The 16,737-nt window shown below is 30.9% G+C and overlaps 1 protein-coding gene across 1 annotated transcript in view; it reads right to left on the reverse strand.

Moving 5' to 3' along the window:
* Positions 1-690: 690 nt before the first annotated feature.
* The window catches only part of LOC143067842 (uncharacterized), a 97,929-nt gene continuing 81,882 nt past the window's right edge, over positions 691-16,737 (reverse strand). The window contains exons 47-57 of the mRNA XM_076241423.1: positions 15,640-15,744; positions 13,778-13,879; positions 13,143-13,247; positions 12,298-12,414; positions 11,079-11,189; positions 9,711-9,958; positions 6,199-6,503; positions 5,133-5,404; positions 3,825-4,051; positions 3,112-3,304; positions 691-1,112 (exon numbers count right to left, since the gene is read on the reverse strand). Of these exons, the coding sequence (XP_076097538.1) occupies positions 754-1,112; positions 3,112-3,304; positions 3,825-4,051; positions 5,133-5,404; positions 6,199-6,503; positions 9,711-9,958; positions 11,079-11,189; positions 12,298-12,414; positions 13,143-13,247; positions 13,778-13,879; positions 15,640-15,744 (2,144 nt within the window). The 3' untranslated portion in view covers positions 691-753. The remainder of the gene's footprint in view (positions 1,113-3,111; positions 3,305-3,824; positions 4,052-5,132; positions 5,405-6,198; positions 6,504-9,710; positions 9,959-11,078; positions 11,190-12,297; positions 12,415-13,142; positions 13,248-13,777; positions 13,880-15,639; positions 15,745-16,737) is intronic.

A 16,737-nucleotide genomic window follows, 5' to 3' on the forward strand; every position in this document is an offset into this window, starting at 1 on the left:
AGTCGAAGGCCACACGGGTGCATATGATTGCTTACATTGACTTTATTTGTATTTTGGTGGATAGTTGGTTGTCTCATTGGCAATCATACCACGTCTCCTCATTTTTATATAAAACCAATATCCATAAGTATTTTGAACGAAAATATGAAAGGGAAATTATCATACTTATATCCATTGTTGATATTATTCTAATACAATTGTGTACAAAAATCCTTATCTTTGAGATGTTATTTCGGGCTGACTGGTTTCTGATAAATGTATTTCGGATTAAATTTGCTAAAGTAATCACATATTACTTCATTGAAAACGAAAAGCTAAAGTAATGAACGAGTTTAACACTGAGAATATCAATTGCAGAAAAATGAGACAGAGCAACGACATCAAGGAAAAAAATTAAATAGAGTAGGAAATGCAAAGTTTTCATGCTGTCATAAGTTAAAATGAAATTTGTATAAGAGATTAAAAGTACTAAGCTCGACTATCAATCTTTTATGACTGACTAAGGAGGGCAAGCCTTACTTACATGCTTTAGGGGCCCTTTATAGCTTGTTGTTCGGTGTGAGCCAAGGCTCCGTGTTGGCCGTACATTGACCTATAATGGTTTACTTTTTTTTAAATTGTTATTTGGATGGAGAGTTGTCTCATTGGCACTCACACCACATCTTCCTATATCTATTTAGACATAACACATTTTATTCTATAATCTGCAATTTTAATCAAAGAAAAATACAATTAACTACGCTTCTTACTGCTCTACTTCTTACTTTTCGACTTCTTACTACTTGATTTCTTACTACTCGATTTCTTAATATTCAACGGATGATCTTTAGGGCACTCGCATATCTTCTCTACAATAGTGACATATCCATCTTTATTCAATGACACCTTTGCACAGTTATTGAATTTTTGCCCTGGTTTCAACTGCCTCTTCAATAGTCCCTTTTCTGTTTTGAAGGACGCAATAGTGATATCCTCATTGAAGTTGTTTTTACCCATCGTAACATGATATTTACACTCGTTGTTGTGTTTAGATCCGTAGAAACATTCCCCTTTCATTCGGATTGTATTAACACAATCTTCTGTATCTTCCTTCATGTCACAGTTACTTGCAGCTACAATTATAAAACAAAGAGAAACATGTAAAAGTGAAGTAGAAAAGAAAACAAATGTGACATTATGTATATATGGTCAATATTCAACTATAAGTACATTGTGTGTGTGTTAGATTTTTAAATATTTGGTAGGTATAATTGATAAATACATCCTTTTTTTTTGAAACAGAGAAAAACACTTTGATTTTATTGTCCCTTCAACTAAGATGTAAAAGTTTTATCGCAGTGATCATGTTAGAATCCATGACAGATATATGAAATTAAATTGCAAGCAAAATTCAGAATATAAGACAGTAGAAATACTTTTTGGAATACTAAACCGGTATGTTCCTGCTTTTACAAGGAAATAGTATATCTTTTTAGTGATTCAATATTAAAGATTAAATGACCACAAGTAAGAAACATAGTCAACTCAGTATATAAACCATAAGTAACTTGATTGATATTTGCTTGCGATCTATGACAGTGTTTACAAGTTTATTTCAGAAAAAATGGACACAGCCACAAACATAGTCAAACCAGTAAAACATTATTATACATAATCGAATATATACTTAGGATCAGTGACACAGTGTTCAAATCGTGCACTGATAAAACGCAAAATTTAGAAACAGATTTACGGTAGTAAAATCCTAAATACATTAATGGATATGCTTTAGATCTATGATAGAGTTTAGATAATATGTAGAAGGACATTATAGAGCCAGGGACAGAGTCAACTCAGTTAAAAGAGATAGATGGTCCATTTATGAATATATGCATGGTATCTCACATCTAGTAAGTAATTAAAGGTAAAGGCCAGAAACATAGTCCAGTAATAAAAATAATAAAAAAAAAGTTAATCATGTATTAACAAATATATGCATGGGATATATGACAGAGTTTACAAGTAAATTCTAGGAGGAAGTGATAAAGCCAAAGAATGTGAACGAGTTCAGCGAAAATGGGTGTCACACTAAACGCCGAACAATAAATGAACCAAAATTATAAAAACCTCATACAAGACTAACAAATGCATGAGGCTCCTAACTTGGAACAGACACAACAATGAGCGGGGTTTAACAGGTTGTGTTGTGGTATAAACCATCCCCTATACCTCTAGCCAATTTATAATAAACAAACAAACAGCAAAAGGTACAGTAAAACTTCTCTTTTATTCGATTGAAGTTAAAATAATTAAGAAATTAATGATTGTAATGTGAACTGACGCACAACCAGTGACCAAATCTTCATGTATATATGTCGGGAATCTTGTGATTTATTAAATGAAGATACAGTTTGAATTTATTTTTTGATAACAAATCAAATAAAATCCTTTCTCAAAAAGGGCTAGTTATAACCTTTATTCATTTACATCATTCAAATGGGTCATTTTGAAATTTGATCTCTGATAGCTATACAGCTATTATCAAATATATGATTAGGATCTACAACACAGTTTAAAATTCATATCTAAGATTAAGTGATACAGTAGGGAACCTAGTCAAACCGGTAATGGATGGTCTTGCCATCTATCATAGAGTTTACAAGTCAACTCTAAAATTAAGTGACCAAGCCAGGGATACTTGAGTTTACGAATCACTTTTAGAAGTAAGAAACATAGCCAGGAACACAGTTCAGTGATGCAATATAGGTATACATGTATTATTAAATATACGCTTTGGATTTATGCCAGAGTTTACAAGTCAATCCCCTAGGTAAGAGAACATAGTGCAAACAAAAATAGAAATTATAAATACATTAATGGATATATGCCTGCTATCTTTGACAGAGTTTACATGTCACCAGATGATTGGGACACTTTAATTGTCAACCAATTCATGGTGAATACCTTGTGAAATGAGAGGCCGTTTTTTTTTGTAATCTTAATATCATTAAGCCACATGTATTTTTTCCTTTTTCGGATAAAATCATCTTTCAGTTTGACAGTCAACATCATATATTATTACCAACAAGTACAAAAATCCTAGGAATAGAGTTAACACGTCACTTTACTTACGAGTGCAAGAATCTATTCCATTTCCTAAGAATCTAGGTAGACAGACACATGATCTTTCTCCAGCATGTATACCACAATACCCATCTCTGTGACACTTAACATTCTTCTTGGTTTTTTTCAGTGTTCCTCTCTTGTTGCCAGGTTTACATGTGAATTCGGTTTTACAATCCTTTGATCGCAAAGTTCCACCACTCTGAACAAAAAAAAACCAACACAAAATACATCAGAATCAATTTAGCTATACATGTACTTTGATACTGACATGAAAATAAGGATATTATTCTATTATATACATTTGTTATATATCCTGACGGTATATGATACTCATTGTTTTAAACTCTGAGGAAAACTCAAACAGAAATTCCCTAATCAAATGGCAAAATCAAAAACTCAAACACATCAAACGAATTGATAAAAACTGTCATATTCCCGGCTTGGTACAGGCATTTCCTTACATAGAAATGGTGGGTTGAACCTAGTTTTATAGCTAGCTATAACTCTGACTTGTACGAATGTCGCATCAGATTCTATTATATTGACAACGATGCGTGAACAAAACAAACAAAAATGAAAGTGTTAACTTCAAGAGAACAGCTACGTTCTTACATTCTGATGAATTCTAACGGTGTATAATACTCAATTTTTTTGTAGAAAATGGACACAATGTGTTCTATTAACAATTACCCATTTCCAATCTTAAAGAACATTTTTACCTTAATATATAGTCCATTCTTAACGCATCCACAATTTGAAAATCTCTTTTTTTTTCTCAAAAGCTTAACGCATTTATTGCCACTACGAATATGTCCATTTCTGCAAACACAGCCTTCAATCCTAGGGCGGAAACATCTCCTGGCTATATTTCGTTGTACACAGTTATTTTGACAGGCACTTGCTCTCACAGCCCATCTCTCCGTTTTCCTGTCACATTTCTTCTTCCCTGAATATATGAAATTGCAAAGGTGTTAAGGTTGCTTTGAATAACATATATAAATATATCTTAAAACTAGATGTAAAAGAATGGCACACATTTGTTCTGTCTAAAACAATATACCTATGAAATATATACACATCTGAAGGTTTTAAACATATATTTAGTTTTAAACTTTTCTTTTTGTTCAAATTCAGCTGAACCTGACGAATGATCTGTACACATTTTGCAGGTCCTGTGTCTTGACATAAGACCCGTCTACTTAAAATTATATCAAAATAAGGTATCTATCAATCAAATACAGATGCTAGTTGCAAGGACGCATGTAGTCTAAATATTACAGAATATACTGTCTAACAATAAACAAGTACTTTTGAATTCCACGTTCTGCAAGAACTTAACATGAATGTTACAAACATGCAAGTTTTCCTCAATCCACTTACGAAAAAAAAATCAACAGAACAATATTTTGGGTTTTAGTCAAATAGATCTTAATCTGTTTCGGTTTTTATACATCATGGGCTTTCAGAACTGAGCGTTCCTGATAAAGGTGAATCCACACCTATCAGTAAGATAGATGATAGATAAAGAATTCTGTTAAAAAAGGTCTTGAATAGCAAAAACAACTAAGGAATACTGAATGTTCACAAAAATAGGTTTGATCAATTTAAATTTGTAGCAGGTCTATCCAATCTGATTCCAATCATATTTTAATATTCTAATAAGATTGTAATAATCTGAAAATTTGACAATGCAGACATAAACGATACTTACAGCATAATGCAAATTATTATTATGATTCCTTGGTGTCAACCAATCTATTAACAAGGATGATGTGTTCTTAATTAGGCCTTGTTAATAATAGCGCACTGATATAATATATGTAAAAGTAGCAAAAATCATTATACAGCTTGATATTTGGTTTGATTTGGTTGAAGGTTGAACGGTGACCTATAATTGAGTATGTCTACGCCATTTGGTCTCTAGTGGATATTTGTCTCACTAGCAATAGTACCACATTTTCTCAGTTTTATATAAAGCATGCTATAGTTAAACAAAATAAAGCACATAATTTATTCGAGATACTCACTGCACTTTCCACTTCTCCATCTTATTCCACCAAATCCATAGAAATGACACATTGTGTAGAGTGCATTTTCACTTCTACAGCTAACTTCCTTCATCACAGGCTTATCTTTGTAGTTTGCGCAATAATCCCGACGACATGCTGCCATGAGAATTTCAAAAAGTTCTTTGTTTGCTGCTTTACATTTCTTGAATGATCGTTTTTTGAAAAATCCACATGTCCTCTTCAATACACGGGCTTTTACTTTACATGTTGGGGTTTCACTTGTTTTGCAACTGAAATTAAAAAGGTGATAAATTACTGTCCTAAAAACGTGGAGAATATCCCAGCATTAAATACATCTGTAACAATCAGTATCTTCTGGACGTGTGAAAAAAGATAAATATAAAGTGTATATATACATGAATATATAAAAGATAATTGTACAACTAAGCCTTCTCTTAAACCAATATATTGAATATTGAGAACGGAAACATTTTATAAATTCAGTTATCAAGTGCAATAAAAATGGATAAAGACATATAATGTGGTATACAACTGAAGGTGCATTGTATTTAAATTTGCCTTGTTTAATAAACAGGAGGGTTTGGATAAAACAAGCTGAAACTTTGATCAAAGTTTAATAAAAAGTATAATTTCTATATCTTAGAACAAGAACAATCGGTATATTAATATGTATACATGTTAAGGAAGCGATTACTACAGTAAAATTATTATGTTCAAGAGGTGAAATAATTACTGATTGAGGGCTTGATAAACAAAGTTAAATTCAAGTCACCATAACTTTTAATAGACTAAGTGTTGACCTGTGAATATCCCTTTGTTTGATTAACAATTGTATCGCCATGATAGAACAAAGTTTGCTGACTATGACCATAAAACACGAGAAATCATATTGTATTATCTTATTGACGTTTACCTCGCATCTCTTTTATTAATGTGGTTATCATTTGAATCTTCAGCTAGTTTAGCAATACTTTCTACTATACCTAACAGTAATGCAATCATAAATCATCAGGTGTATGAAACACAAATCCTTAAAACAAGAACAAAACGCAATCAAATTTACCTTTCTGATGCTGATGCTGATGCTACGGCAAAACTATCCCCAATCTTTGAAAACTTCAAACTATCTTTGGAAACGTCGGTCTTGTCTTTAAGTAACCATTCATTTTTGTTTCCATTGCATTGTCCACAAAGACCTTCCACTTGCTTACCAAATCTTTTAGGTACAGATAAGATAACCATTCCTGCTTCACTCCATTGTAATTCAACAGAGCATTTTGTTTCAACAAGTACATTTAAACCCATGTATCGAATAAATAAAGTTCTTTTTTTCGTGTGGTATGGAAGTGAAACTAATTCACGGTCTATCTGCATTAAAAAAAATATTTATAATTAAACGTTATGAAACATTCTCTGGCATGTTATACGTTTCATCCTATTAATTACTGTGCTTATGATAGACTTTCAGAATACGATAAAGTCAAAACTTTTCCAAGTCGAAGTATGTATTCATTCATCTAATGTGAACATCTTATGGTGACTTGAGAAACACCGGTATCACTTAGACTACAATTCTACCTTGACAGGTAAGTTTGTATTTAGCCTATAAAATACTTATTTAGCCTTGACAATTGAAAGGTCAGTTTATCCCATTCATACAATAGAAGTTGATACATTTGGCTTCATGCCATTTACCTTGTCCAAAATTAAGGTCACTTTATTGTTATTTTGTGATATTGTTAAAGTACAACAGAACCCTTTATTCTGACCAATACTTACATACTTAAACATTCGATTGTTCAAAATCTGTTAATATTGAATTTTTGGGGTTATTTTTGGCCTTTAATTGCATATTTTTTTACATGGTAGTTTTTTTTTTCAGATATAAAAAAAATATCTGCTTGACTTTATAGAAATAGACTATGCTTGCAGGTTATCTATTACACTGTCTTGTTTTTTGTTTGCACCAAATCTGACAGATTATTATTTAGTTGCAAAATATTTTAAATGAGTGCTGAGTTTTTTTCTATTTTTTAATGTGCATTGAAGGTTAAAATAATCATGTGAACAAGAATGAAGAAAACATCTTGGTCCCAAAAAAAAAACCATCATCAACCAGGATATATAATTTAAAATATTAATTTATTATACTAATATCAGTTCATATAGAATAAACTTTTAAAGATTACATTGATTCCTGTAAACTTGAAATCTCAAGCCACTGTTTTGCATGTTTACAATGTAGGTCTAAATATGAAAGTACAATGTACTCTAAGCACAAACACATAAGGTCACTGTGAAATAGACATCTAGGGCAAGAAACAGTCAGTTATACCAAACCAGTTTGACTAGATGTCTAGTTTAAAACCAGTTTGACTAGGTGTCTAGTATAGTCTTGGAATAACAATGGTGTGTCCCATATTTTGACAATGTAAATGACATGAGGACCTGGATTGGGTTTTTTAAATATCTGTATTCTTTAAATATTTAGGGCATTTTTCTTTTAATAACCTTAAAAATAACTCTCATTCTGTCATGTCTGTAAAATTCTCATGAAAATGATTTTACTATTTAGTCTTTCTGTTAAAAGATTATTTATCACTTCTGTATATTGACCATTATATTATCAGTATTGCATTACAGTTACCTTTTCAGTTATTTTGGACAGTTATTCTTTATATTTTTGCACTGCATTATTCTCTATTCTTTATTTTGTTTTTCATTTTCTCTATTCTCTATTTTTTTGTTGCTATTACATGTATTCTCTATTCTGTAAACCCCATTCAGACCCTCATAGGTAAACTTCTATTGTATGAATGGGATAAACTGACCTTTCAATTCTCAAGGCTAAATAAGTATTTTATAGGCTAAATACAAACTTACCTGTCAAGGTAGAATTGTAATCTGAGTGATACCGGTGTTACTCAAGTCACCATAAAATATTTCAACTTATCTCCTTAGATGAGTTAACTTTCATAGATAGGTTACAATGAGAATTAATTTTAGGAGGAAAGCTCCGCTAGAAGGATCTTCCATCACATTGTACTATTTTTAGATTTCCTATTTGAATTTTGAAAATCCAATACGCCTAATAACCAGACATGCCATGATAGACAGCGTTATATTTCTTGAATAATGAAAAAAATCAGTAAATGTCATATTTTATCATTAATTTTTCTATATTTGATATCGTTTTAAATGGTTATTAAACTGTTTTAAAACAAAATTGAAATTCCTTTTCTTGGTGAGTGAAAATACCAAAATATATATGAAAATCTGCATATATAATAAGGATAGGAGATATGCCTTACACAACTATTAGTGATCATTGATATTTAAGTCTATATTTAGTCTTAAGAATTATTTAAGCAAACACTGTAGAAATAAAACTAAGTAAGCTATACTTTAGTTGGAACACAAAACATTAATTTAATAGTCGCTAAATGTTTAAAGGAAATAGAATCAATACAAAAAAGAAGTCACATTAAAGTCATATGAAACCTCAAATTAAAAAAAAAAGATTCATATATGTTTTTTTTTATTACAAAATGAATAGTTGTCATTATTAAACTTATAATAATACTTTTGAAACATATTTTAATTTTAATCACAACCTCTATTTTGTAATAATTTTTGCATCAGTTGTTCAGTTTAAATGAACGAATGACAATTACAACCTAACACTTTTTTTCTGACTAATAAAACACAATTCCTTTAATAAGTATTGATAATTGTTGTATAATATTTAATTTAGAAGCCATGACATTTGAATTAACATTTTATGTTGCAATATTTCAATGCATCTAATGGAAAATACAGACCACATAAAACTACCTAGAAAACCAAAGTTTAAAAAAGAGATATTAAACGATGGACACAAACAAAAAGATTACAAATTTAAACCACATAATCAATTCAAAGTAAAAAAAGTTTATAGCCCATCCACTTTTGTGACATTATTATTGATGCATGCATGTATCATGATTTCATAATTATTATAAATGGGTTTACGAGATTTGAACTAAGGTAAACTTTTGTTGCTTCTTATTTACTACTAGTTTAGGTACATTGGATGTACAATAAACTTTGATAATTAAATTGAACAAACAGCTTTAAAGAAAAAGCTTTTTTCAAAATGTATTTCACAGTAAGGTAGTTGATTAAATTTTGTCATGTAGAGGTTTCTATCGAACTCTGTTATGTAGTGGTTACTATCGCTAGAAATTGACATTCTCTCTGAATGCAGGTACACATGTAACTATTCAAGTTTCATCACTTTTCTAAACAAAACCCGATTTACATATTTTCAAGTAAAAGGTCAGAGTAGACATAAATACTCCTGTTTTGACAAAGAGCAAAGTCTTTGTTATACCAATATGAAAAACAATTGCATATTATAGCGTCCTAATTAACATTTAAATGTCAATGAGACCATATTCTATATTTAATTAGAGGTAAAGTCCAGTGTTCTTCAAGTGACAAGTGCCTGGGATGAATATTTTAGTCAAGTCTATGAAATACCATTCCATTGTGTATTAGCAAGCGAAGAAGTATTCTCATGTAAATTTTACGTACCCTGACTTCCAATTTTGGTCCAAGCTGCACAGATATTCCATACATGTTAAGTGTAACAAAGCTCACACTAGATGCACTATCAGATTTTTTATTTCCTTTTTCATAATTTACTTCAACATTAAACATGCATCGGTTCCTAGGCATCAGTAATTTTGACAAAGTGTATTTACACTCTCCAGCAAAAGGAAGAGCAGAATTGCTAAATCTAAGAATGGTTGGATCTCCAAAAGCTGCACAGGTGCATTTTTCTGAAACAAGACAGTAGGTATATACAACAGCATTTGCTTCCCCCAAAATATAAGATCAATGAGGGAGAGTAAGATTTTCATTAAGTTTCCTTCTTAGTTGTGTACAAACTTTCCCTGAGAGACAACTTCATAATTTCCTGTGACAAACATTCACCTATATTTTATTGAGACGAAATGCCATTCAAAAATCACACTTTATAGATTTGATGCGTTGGAAGAGTTTTTTGAAATTCTATGTTCAAATGAAGGCACCATCTACCGTGTTAGTAAATTTAATTTGTTTAAAAATAAAATACTAACACATGTCGATTGATAACCATAGACCCTTGAAGTAAGTAGTTATCAAAGGTACTGGGATTATAATTTAGTACGCCAGACGCGTGTTTCGTCTACACAAGACTCATCATTGACGCTCATATCAATTTAGAAATAAAACCTCAAAAGTAGTGGTGATTATCCGATATATGTTGCGACTGGTATATTTTGGATTACAAAAATTCGCTTATGCATAATTTGAAGCAAAAAGTAAAATAACAAAAATATCGAGCTCAAAGGAAAATTTTAAACGGAAATTCCCTTTTGAAATGGCAAAATCAAAAGCTCAAATATATAATGAATGGAAAACAACTGTCATATTCCTGACTTGGTACAAGACACACTATTTTGTTTTCTGAATTGAAATTCTTTGCAGGTCTGGTTATTGTACACTATCGTGTCTTCTTCCTTTATTATTCATGCTGTTAACAGATGCTCTTTTATATATATTTTTGTCCAGAGATTGGCAAATACTACTAGGGGAGAAATTCCAAATCTAAATAAAGATAGTTTGAACCCGAGGCACAATCATGCACATCTTCCATGTTGATAATCTTGTCGATGGTTGTGTAATATTATATCTAAGTGATTTGTAAAATAGGAAAGTGTGAGCGTTGGTAAATTTTAGAAAGTAACTGTACAAATGATTCACAGTTCACATGTTTAATTACAGGACAATTAAATGCTGATAAATTTAAAAGCGTCTATTTATGGTTGAAGAATTCATGTTGAATTATCTGATATTTTCGAAGAAGAATCTGGAGAACCCTATAAAAATAAGGTATATGATGATGAAAATACGAACCTTCACATTTCTTGCCATTTCCAATAAAGCCAGCATTACATACACAATCTCTATTCCATCCCCTGCCTTTACATGTTGCATCACGGTCACATCTCTTCCTCCTACATAACTCTGTAAAAACGATGTGTGTAATAAACAGTCCTGTATTTTTGTTATCTTACAATTCGATTCTGTTTGTTGCATTTTCGTTATGGTTTTTTGTTTCTGTTGTTTCGTTGTCTTCCTCTTATAGTTGATGAGATTACCCCAGTTTTTGTTTGTAACCTGGATTTGTTTTCTCTCAATCAATTTTTGAATTTAGAACGACGGTATACTTCTGTTGTTGCCTTTATTGTAGTTGTTAACGTACCAATGAATTCATCAATTGGTATGGTATAACAATTTCGTGCATTAATGAAATGAAGGATATAATATGTTGTACATACAAATTAAAACTAAGCTTTAAAGTTAAGTTGACAGAGATCTGATCTCCCTTATAAAATTTGACATAAGTATGGATTTAAAACATTAGCAAATAAGAGATAATCTGAACCGTTTCTGCTGTTGTGATATTTTGGAATTTCTTTCTACTAAAACGTCTTGGTCTGATTTTGTACAATCTTTTAAATATAAATAATAGTAGTATACGGCTGATCGAAAGTCATAAATGGATTGAGAGAAAACATATCTGGATTACAAACTAAAACTGAGGGAAGCACAACAACTATAAGAGAACAATAAAGGAATAACAGGAACACTGAAGTGTAACAAAAACAAACGAACACATAGTATAGATTGTACAGATCATTTGAGCATGAACAATTGAATGAAATTAAATCCATGGAAGCGGGAATTAATTATCACTGGATCACGTCAAAAATGTTTTAATACTGGCTTAAATGGGTGTATGTACTTCTAATAAACAAGTCGAAAATGTAACAAGTGAATAAATTCTAGATATAACTAGACAGAACAAATTATTTAGGTGACAAGTTTGATATAGAATATAATAAGCGTGTTACTAAAGATTCGTAAATATCTTCATGTGCTATTAATTTTAATACATATTTAGATATTTAGAGTTGAATGATTAAGCGGTTACGTGACAATGAAAATAATGTCAAACATTCAAATATTTTTGAATATCAAGCTACTTCCTTGACCACCCAATTATACATGACAACGATCAATAACTTAAGTTAGTTAACAACTGCCTGACACCAATTATAGAATGTCATACTTCTGCATTCAGTAATATCTCCTTTCTTATCTCTAATTCCATAGTATCCTCTCCTGCAAACACATTTATTTCTAGGACATATAGCATCTTTAACACATTTCTTTCCTTTGCATGTTTCTGAAATATATCGAAGAATATAGTACTATTCAACGAGTTGTTGACACACAGACATAAGAAATAACATACATACATACGGATAGTACATATACATAAGGATAACACACAAACATAAGAGTAGATGACATGTTTATGAATGTGTCGCATGTTATGATCTTCATCAGTTGTTTTCTTCTAATAGATCTCATTGTGAAGTCATTACGTGGACTTGCTATTGATATTATTCTGATGCAATTTGGTTAAATCTTTCCAGACAGAGGTCGAATATGAGCAGATCATACTGTATAGACATATACCGTTGTTGAAGACCGTATCTCTATCTCTCTTTTTCTCTCTTATTGTATTTTGTATTTTACATCAAAGCGTTGCTTTTTCATTGACATTGACCCACATCTCGATTTCCACTTTGAGGCATTTCTTTTTGCACGTTTTGCTAAAACTGATATTATAGATTGACATATCATTGACATCTGATACAAACGATCACCTCTATGCTTTCTATTTTTATTATCTTGACTATATAGTTTTGGTATCTAAGAGAAAAAAAGTCAGATTAGAAATCATCTACACTAACTGCATGTTTTTTAATTAGACTTCAAAACGGTTAAAATGCGCAAGAGAAATAAACAAATAATTTATCAAATTGTTTCAGAATCGTAGAAGACATATGTAACAAGTTCCACCAGGTAAGCTTTTGTTTATTCTCATTTATGTAATGTGATAATTACCTGAACACCTGTTGATTCCATTGCCATATGGAAATTTACTGCTACAAACACATTTCTTCTTTTGGCATTTAGCTTCAGCATGACATTTCCTTCTACCACATTTCACTGAAAATTTTGTAATAAAATGATAAGCACTAGTATTAGTTAAAAGTAAAATCTCTCAAAAATACCAAAAACCGAGAAAAATTCAAAAAAGAAAGTCCGTAGACTGAATAAATTCCGGTGTAGTGGATACCTTTGAAAAACAATATTGGGTGCAAATGACACATCCTGAAATAGTACCGCCATCTAGGACCTTAATGATTGTACATAATGGTGAACTAGTTATTTACAAACAGTTCTACCTACTATGCTTTCCGACAAACATAGTAAAGGGGTAATGCGTTCACAAGGTGTCATTATGTTATTGTAGTCAAACATTAAGCAAATCTAACTTTTTGTCAAGAACATCCTTTATAAAACAAATTTAAATAAATAAAATTTAAATTTCCGAAAGGTTTCAACGGCTTTTAACATGATACCATTGGCTTAAATGTTTCTATCTGATCATAAAAACATACACTTATTGCTAAAGGGCTTGGCATCATTATTCGTTTAGAGTTTTAAAACTTAAAATGCATTTTAAAAGTACTTACATTTACATTTCCTTTGGCCTTTGCCTACATAACCTCTATTACACTGACACTTGCCCATTTTACATGAAGCAAACCTGGCACATTTATCGTCAAAACAGATTTCTGAAAAAAAAATGCAAGTGAAAAAAATGTTTACGTCTACAAAAGAATATCGCATCCGAATATATTTAGTGTTACATACCAATCTATTTAATAAAACGCCTAAATTGTTGTATTTAATGGTTGATAGATATTGATTAACAATTAATAAACAACGATCAAATGATTGCGTACATGCGAAATGTGAGGCTGTGTTTACAAAATTGAAGGATGAACAGTGAAACGGCTTCAAAATGTTATAGTAGAATGTCATCGAATCATATTAGAACTTTCAAGTTTGTCTGATAAATCTCTACATCTAAGTGTTTTATTGTAAATAGAGTCCCCCAGAAAGATAAAATATATCTTTTTTTGATAATTGTGTGTTTATCTATGACAATATCTTATCAGCTAAATATTCGATGTGTGATCTTAAAATTTGCTTTTGAAGTATAAATGATCGTGTACAGTCATTATCATAAATGTCAAATTCAACTTTTTTTCACAGTCTGGTGTCCTGTTTGTGTATGGATTCTGCGATGGTATCCTCAGCTGACATTCGGTGCTGATATGATTCATTACGTAATAGTAAAACATTCCAAAATTGATTTTAAAAGAAAATTTAAAAAACTGAGGTAGAAGCTACCACATGTAAAGCTGACAATGAACAAATGTGGCATGTTTTTTAATGTTCCTTTTTGCCACATCACTCTGAACGTTTTTTCGTATTCATACATATATGGCTTCCAAATTCTAAGGTTTCAGCGTTTTTGATGAAGTTAAACCAGAAAAGCGTTTCAGACACATAGCACATTGTAACACAATTATAAAGTATATGCAATATACAACTATTTGATCTATCAGACTGTGAACTCTGAAAATGTCTTTAGTTTTGGACACTTGGATTTTAAATGTAATACTCATGGGGAATTAACGATCTATACAGTAAAAGCAATTAATGAATAATGTTATTTACATATCTGACTGTTTGTTTATCTAAGTATAACAAATATCGTTTTGGTTGGGCTTTTGATTTCGCCCTTTCAAGTTACACAATATAAAAAAAAAGGATAATAAAATACCAAAAACGGTCGGTCAGGTAAAACCCAAAAGGGGAAGTCCGTACAAACTGACAAAATCAAACGCTTGACTATATTAACAAGTTAAAAACTAGTAACTAGATAACAACTGTCATATAGTCTTTAAATTTTGTATTAATGAGTGTAAAAATGTTTAAGTTCGACCTTATACATTGTGTCATCAGTTACATTTATCTTATATGTCATTCGATATACTCAATTGTCCTTATTGGAATTTTGCTGTACATATTGTTCTGTTTATATTGACATGTTTTCAATAATTTGTTTAATACAATGATATTTTTTCAGAGGGATATTTTACGACAAAGAGATTTTAACATGACATATATCATATCAGTTGTATCTTCGGACCTCGAGTCTTCGGCTATTGGACTGAAAACTTGACTAAGGTTTTCATCTGATATGAACACTAGCATGTACTACTAGTAGTCTAATAGTACTTTTCATTTTATGATGAAAACATATTATTCTCTTTATAGGTGTCTCAAACGAAGCACCACAACTAACGCTTAAGATGTCTCTTTCTTTCTTGGAATCTGAAATGTAATCAAATGTGTGTAAACTCATTTCAGATAACATGTCTTAATAAGATCAGACAACATAAATAATAAAGGAAAGAGAAATTCTAATCTATTTTTTACTGTACAGGTATGTTTTATTATATATTGAACGAGTAGAACTTACGTTTGCAATCACTATAACCATTTCCTTTAAAGTTTTCTTTACATTTACATCTCCCATTATCACAGACACCATCTTTATGACACTCACTAGATTTACTACAATCTCCTGTACAAACGTCAAATAGAGCAATTAAAATCTACTTTAATAGCAATATAATAATAAAAAATATAATTATGACTGACATTTGGACTGTCAATGAACGAGTGACGTACCTTTCTATCTATTTTTTACAAGTGATGTTATTTTTAGTACAACAAAGTGCCGGATAATAAAAAAGTCTTCTTTCAAAGTTCACCAATAATGGTCATTGGCATTATTAACACAATAGTGTCTAAAATTGAGATTTGGAAATGAGGAATGTGTCAAAGAGACAATAACCCGGCCGTATCTGTATAGTTACATTCAATGTTATTTTAAATTCTTAAACAAACCCACTTTACGGAAGCAGTACAAGGCGAATAAAGGTAACAGTATAATGCCATTGTTCAATAGTCATAAATCGATAAAGAGAAACATACCAAAATCGAGGGAAATAAATCAACTATTAATAGTTTTGAAGGTCTATTGCGGAGGCAACGAGACGAGACGATATGATATATTTGAAACTTCTCACCTCATAAAAACAAACTTAGATAAATGGTGACACATAAGATATAGAGACATTGAACAAATATCCCCTCTTAGTATCTAAGACTACAGTTCACCAAAACAAATTACTCTCCCCGATATTGTCTGTTTTACTGGACTTCTGATTTTCAAATGACTTCTTGAAATTATCTCCTTCCCTTATTAGGCAAGAAAAAATATATCCAACACTAACAAAGAACTGAATAAATGTAGAATGACCATAAAGAGATAATTATGATTCGTGATAAACAATATTCCAATCCAGATTTGTCAAATCTAATATTGTAATACTTATATCATTATCATTTTGATATCCACATGAAAAATTGTTGTCAAATTTTGGGACTCTATGCGACTCTCATAAAAGTCAGAGGTAAGCACGCGGTTAATTCACCATAAACGACAATAGTTTTCAACTTGTTTGATGTTTTTGAGCTTTTAAATTTTGCCGTTTTGATTTTCCTTGGAGTT

The sequence above is a fragment of the Mytilus galloprovincialis genome, chromosome 3 (genome assembly GCF_965363235.1).
Source record: "Mytilus galloprovincialis chromosome 3, xbMytGall1.hap1.1, whole genome shotgun sequence".
Classification (NCBI taxonomy): domain Eukaryota; kingdom Metazoa; phylum Mollusca; class Bivalvia; order Mytilida; family Mytilidae; genus Mytilus; species Mytilus galloprovincialis.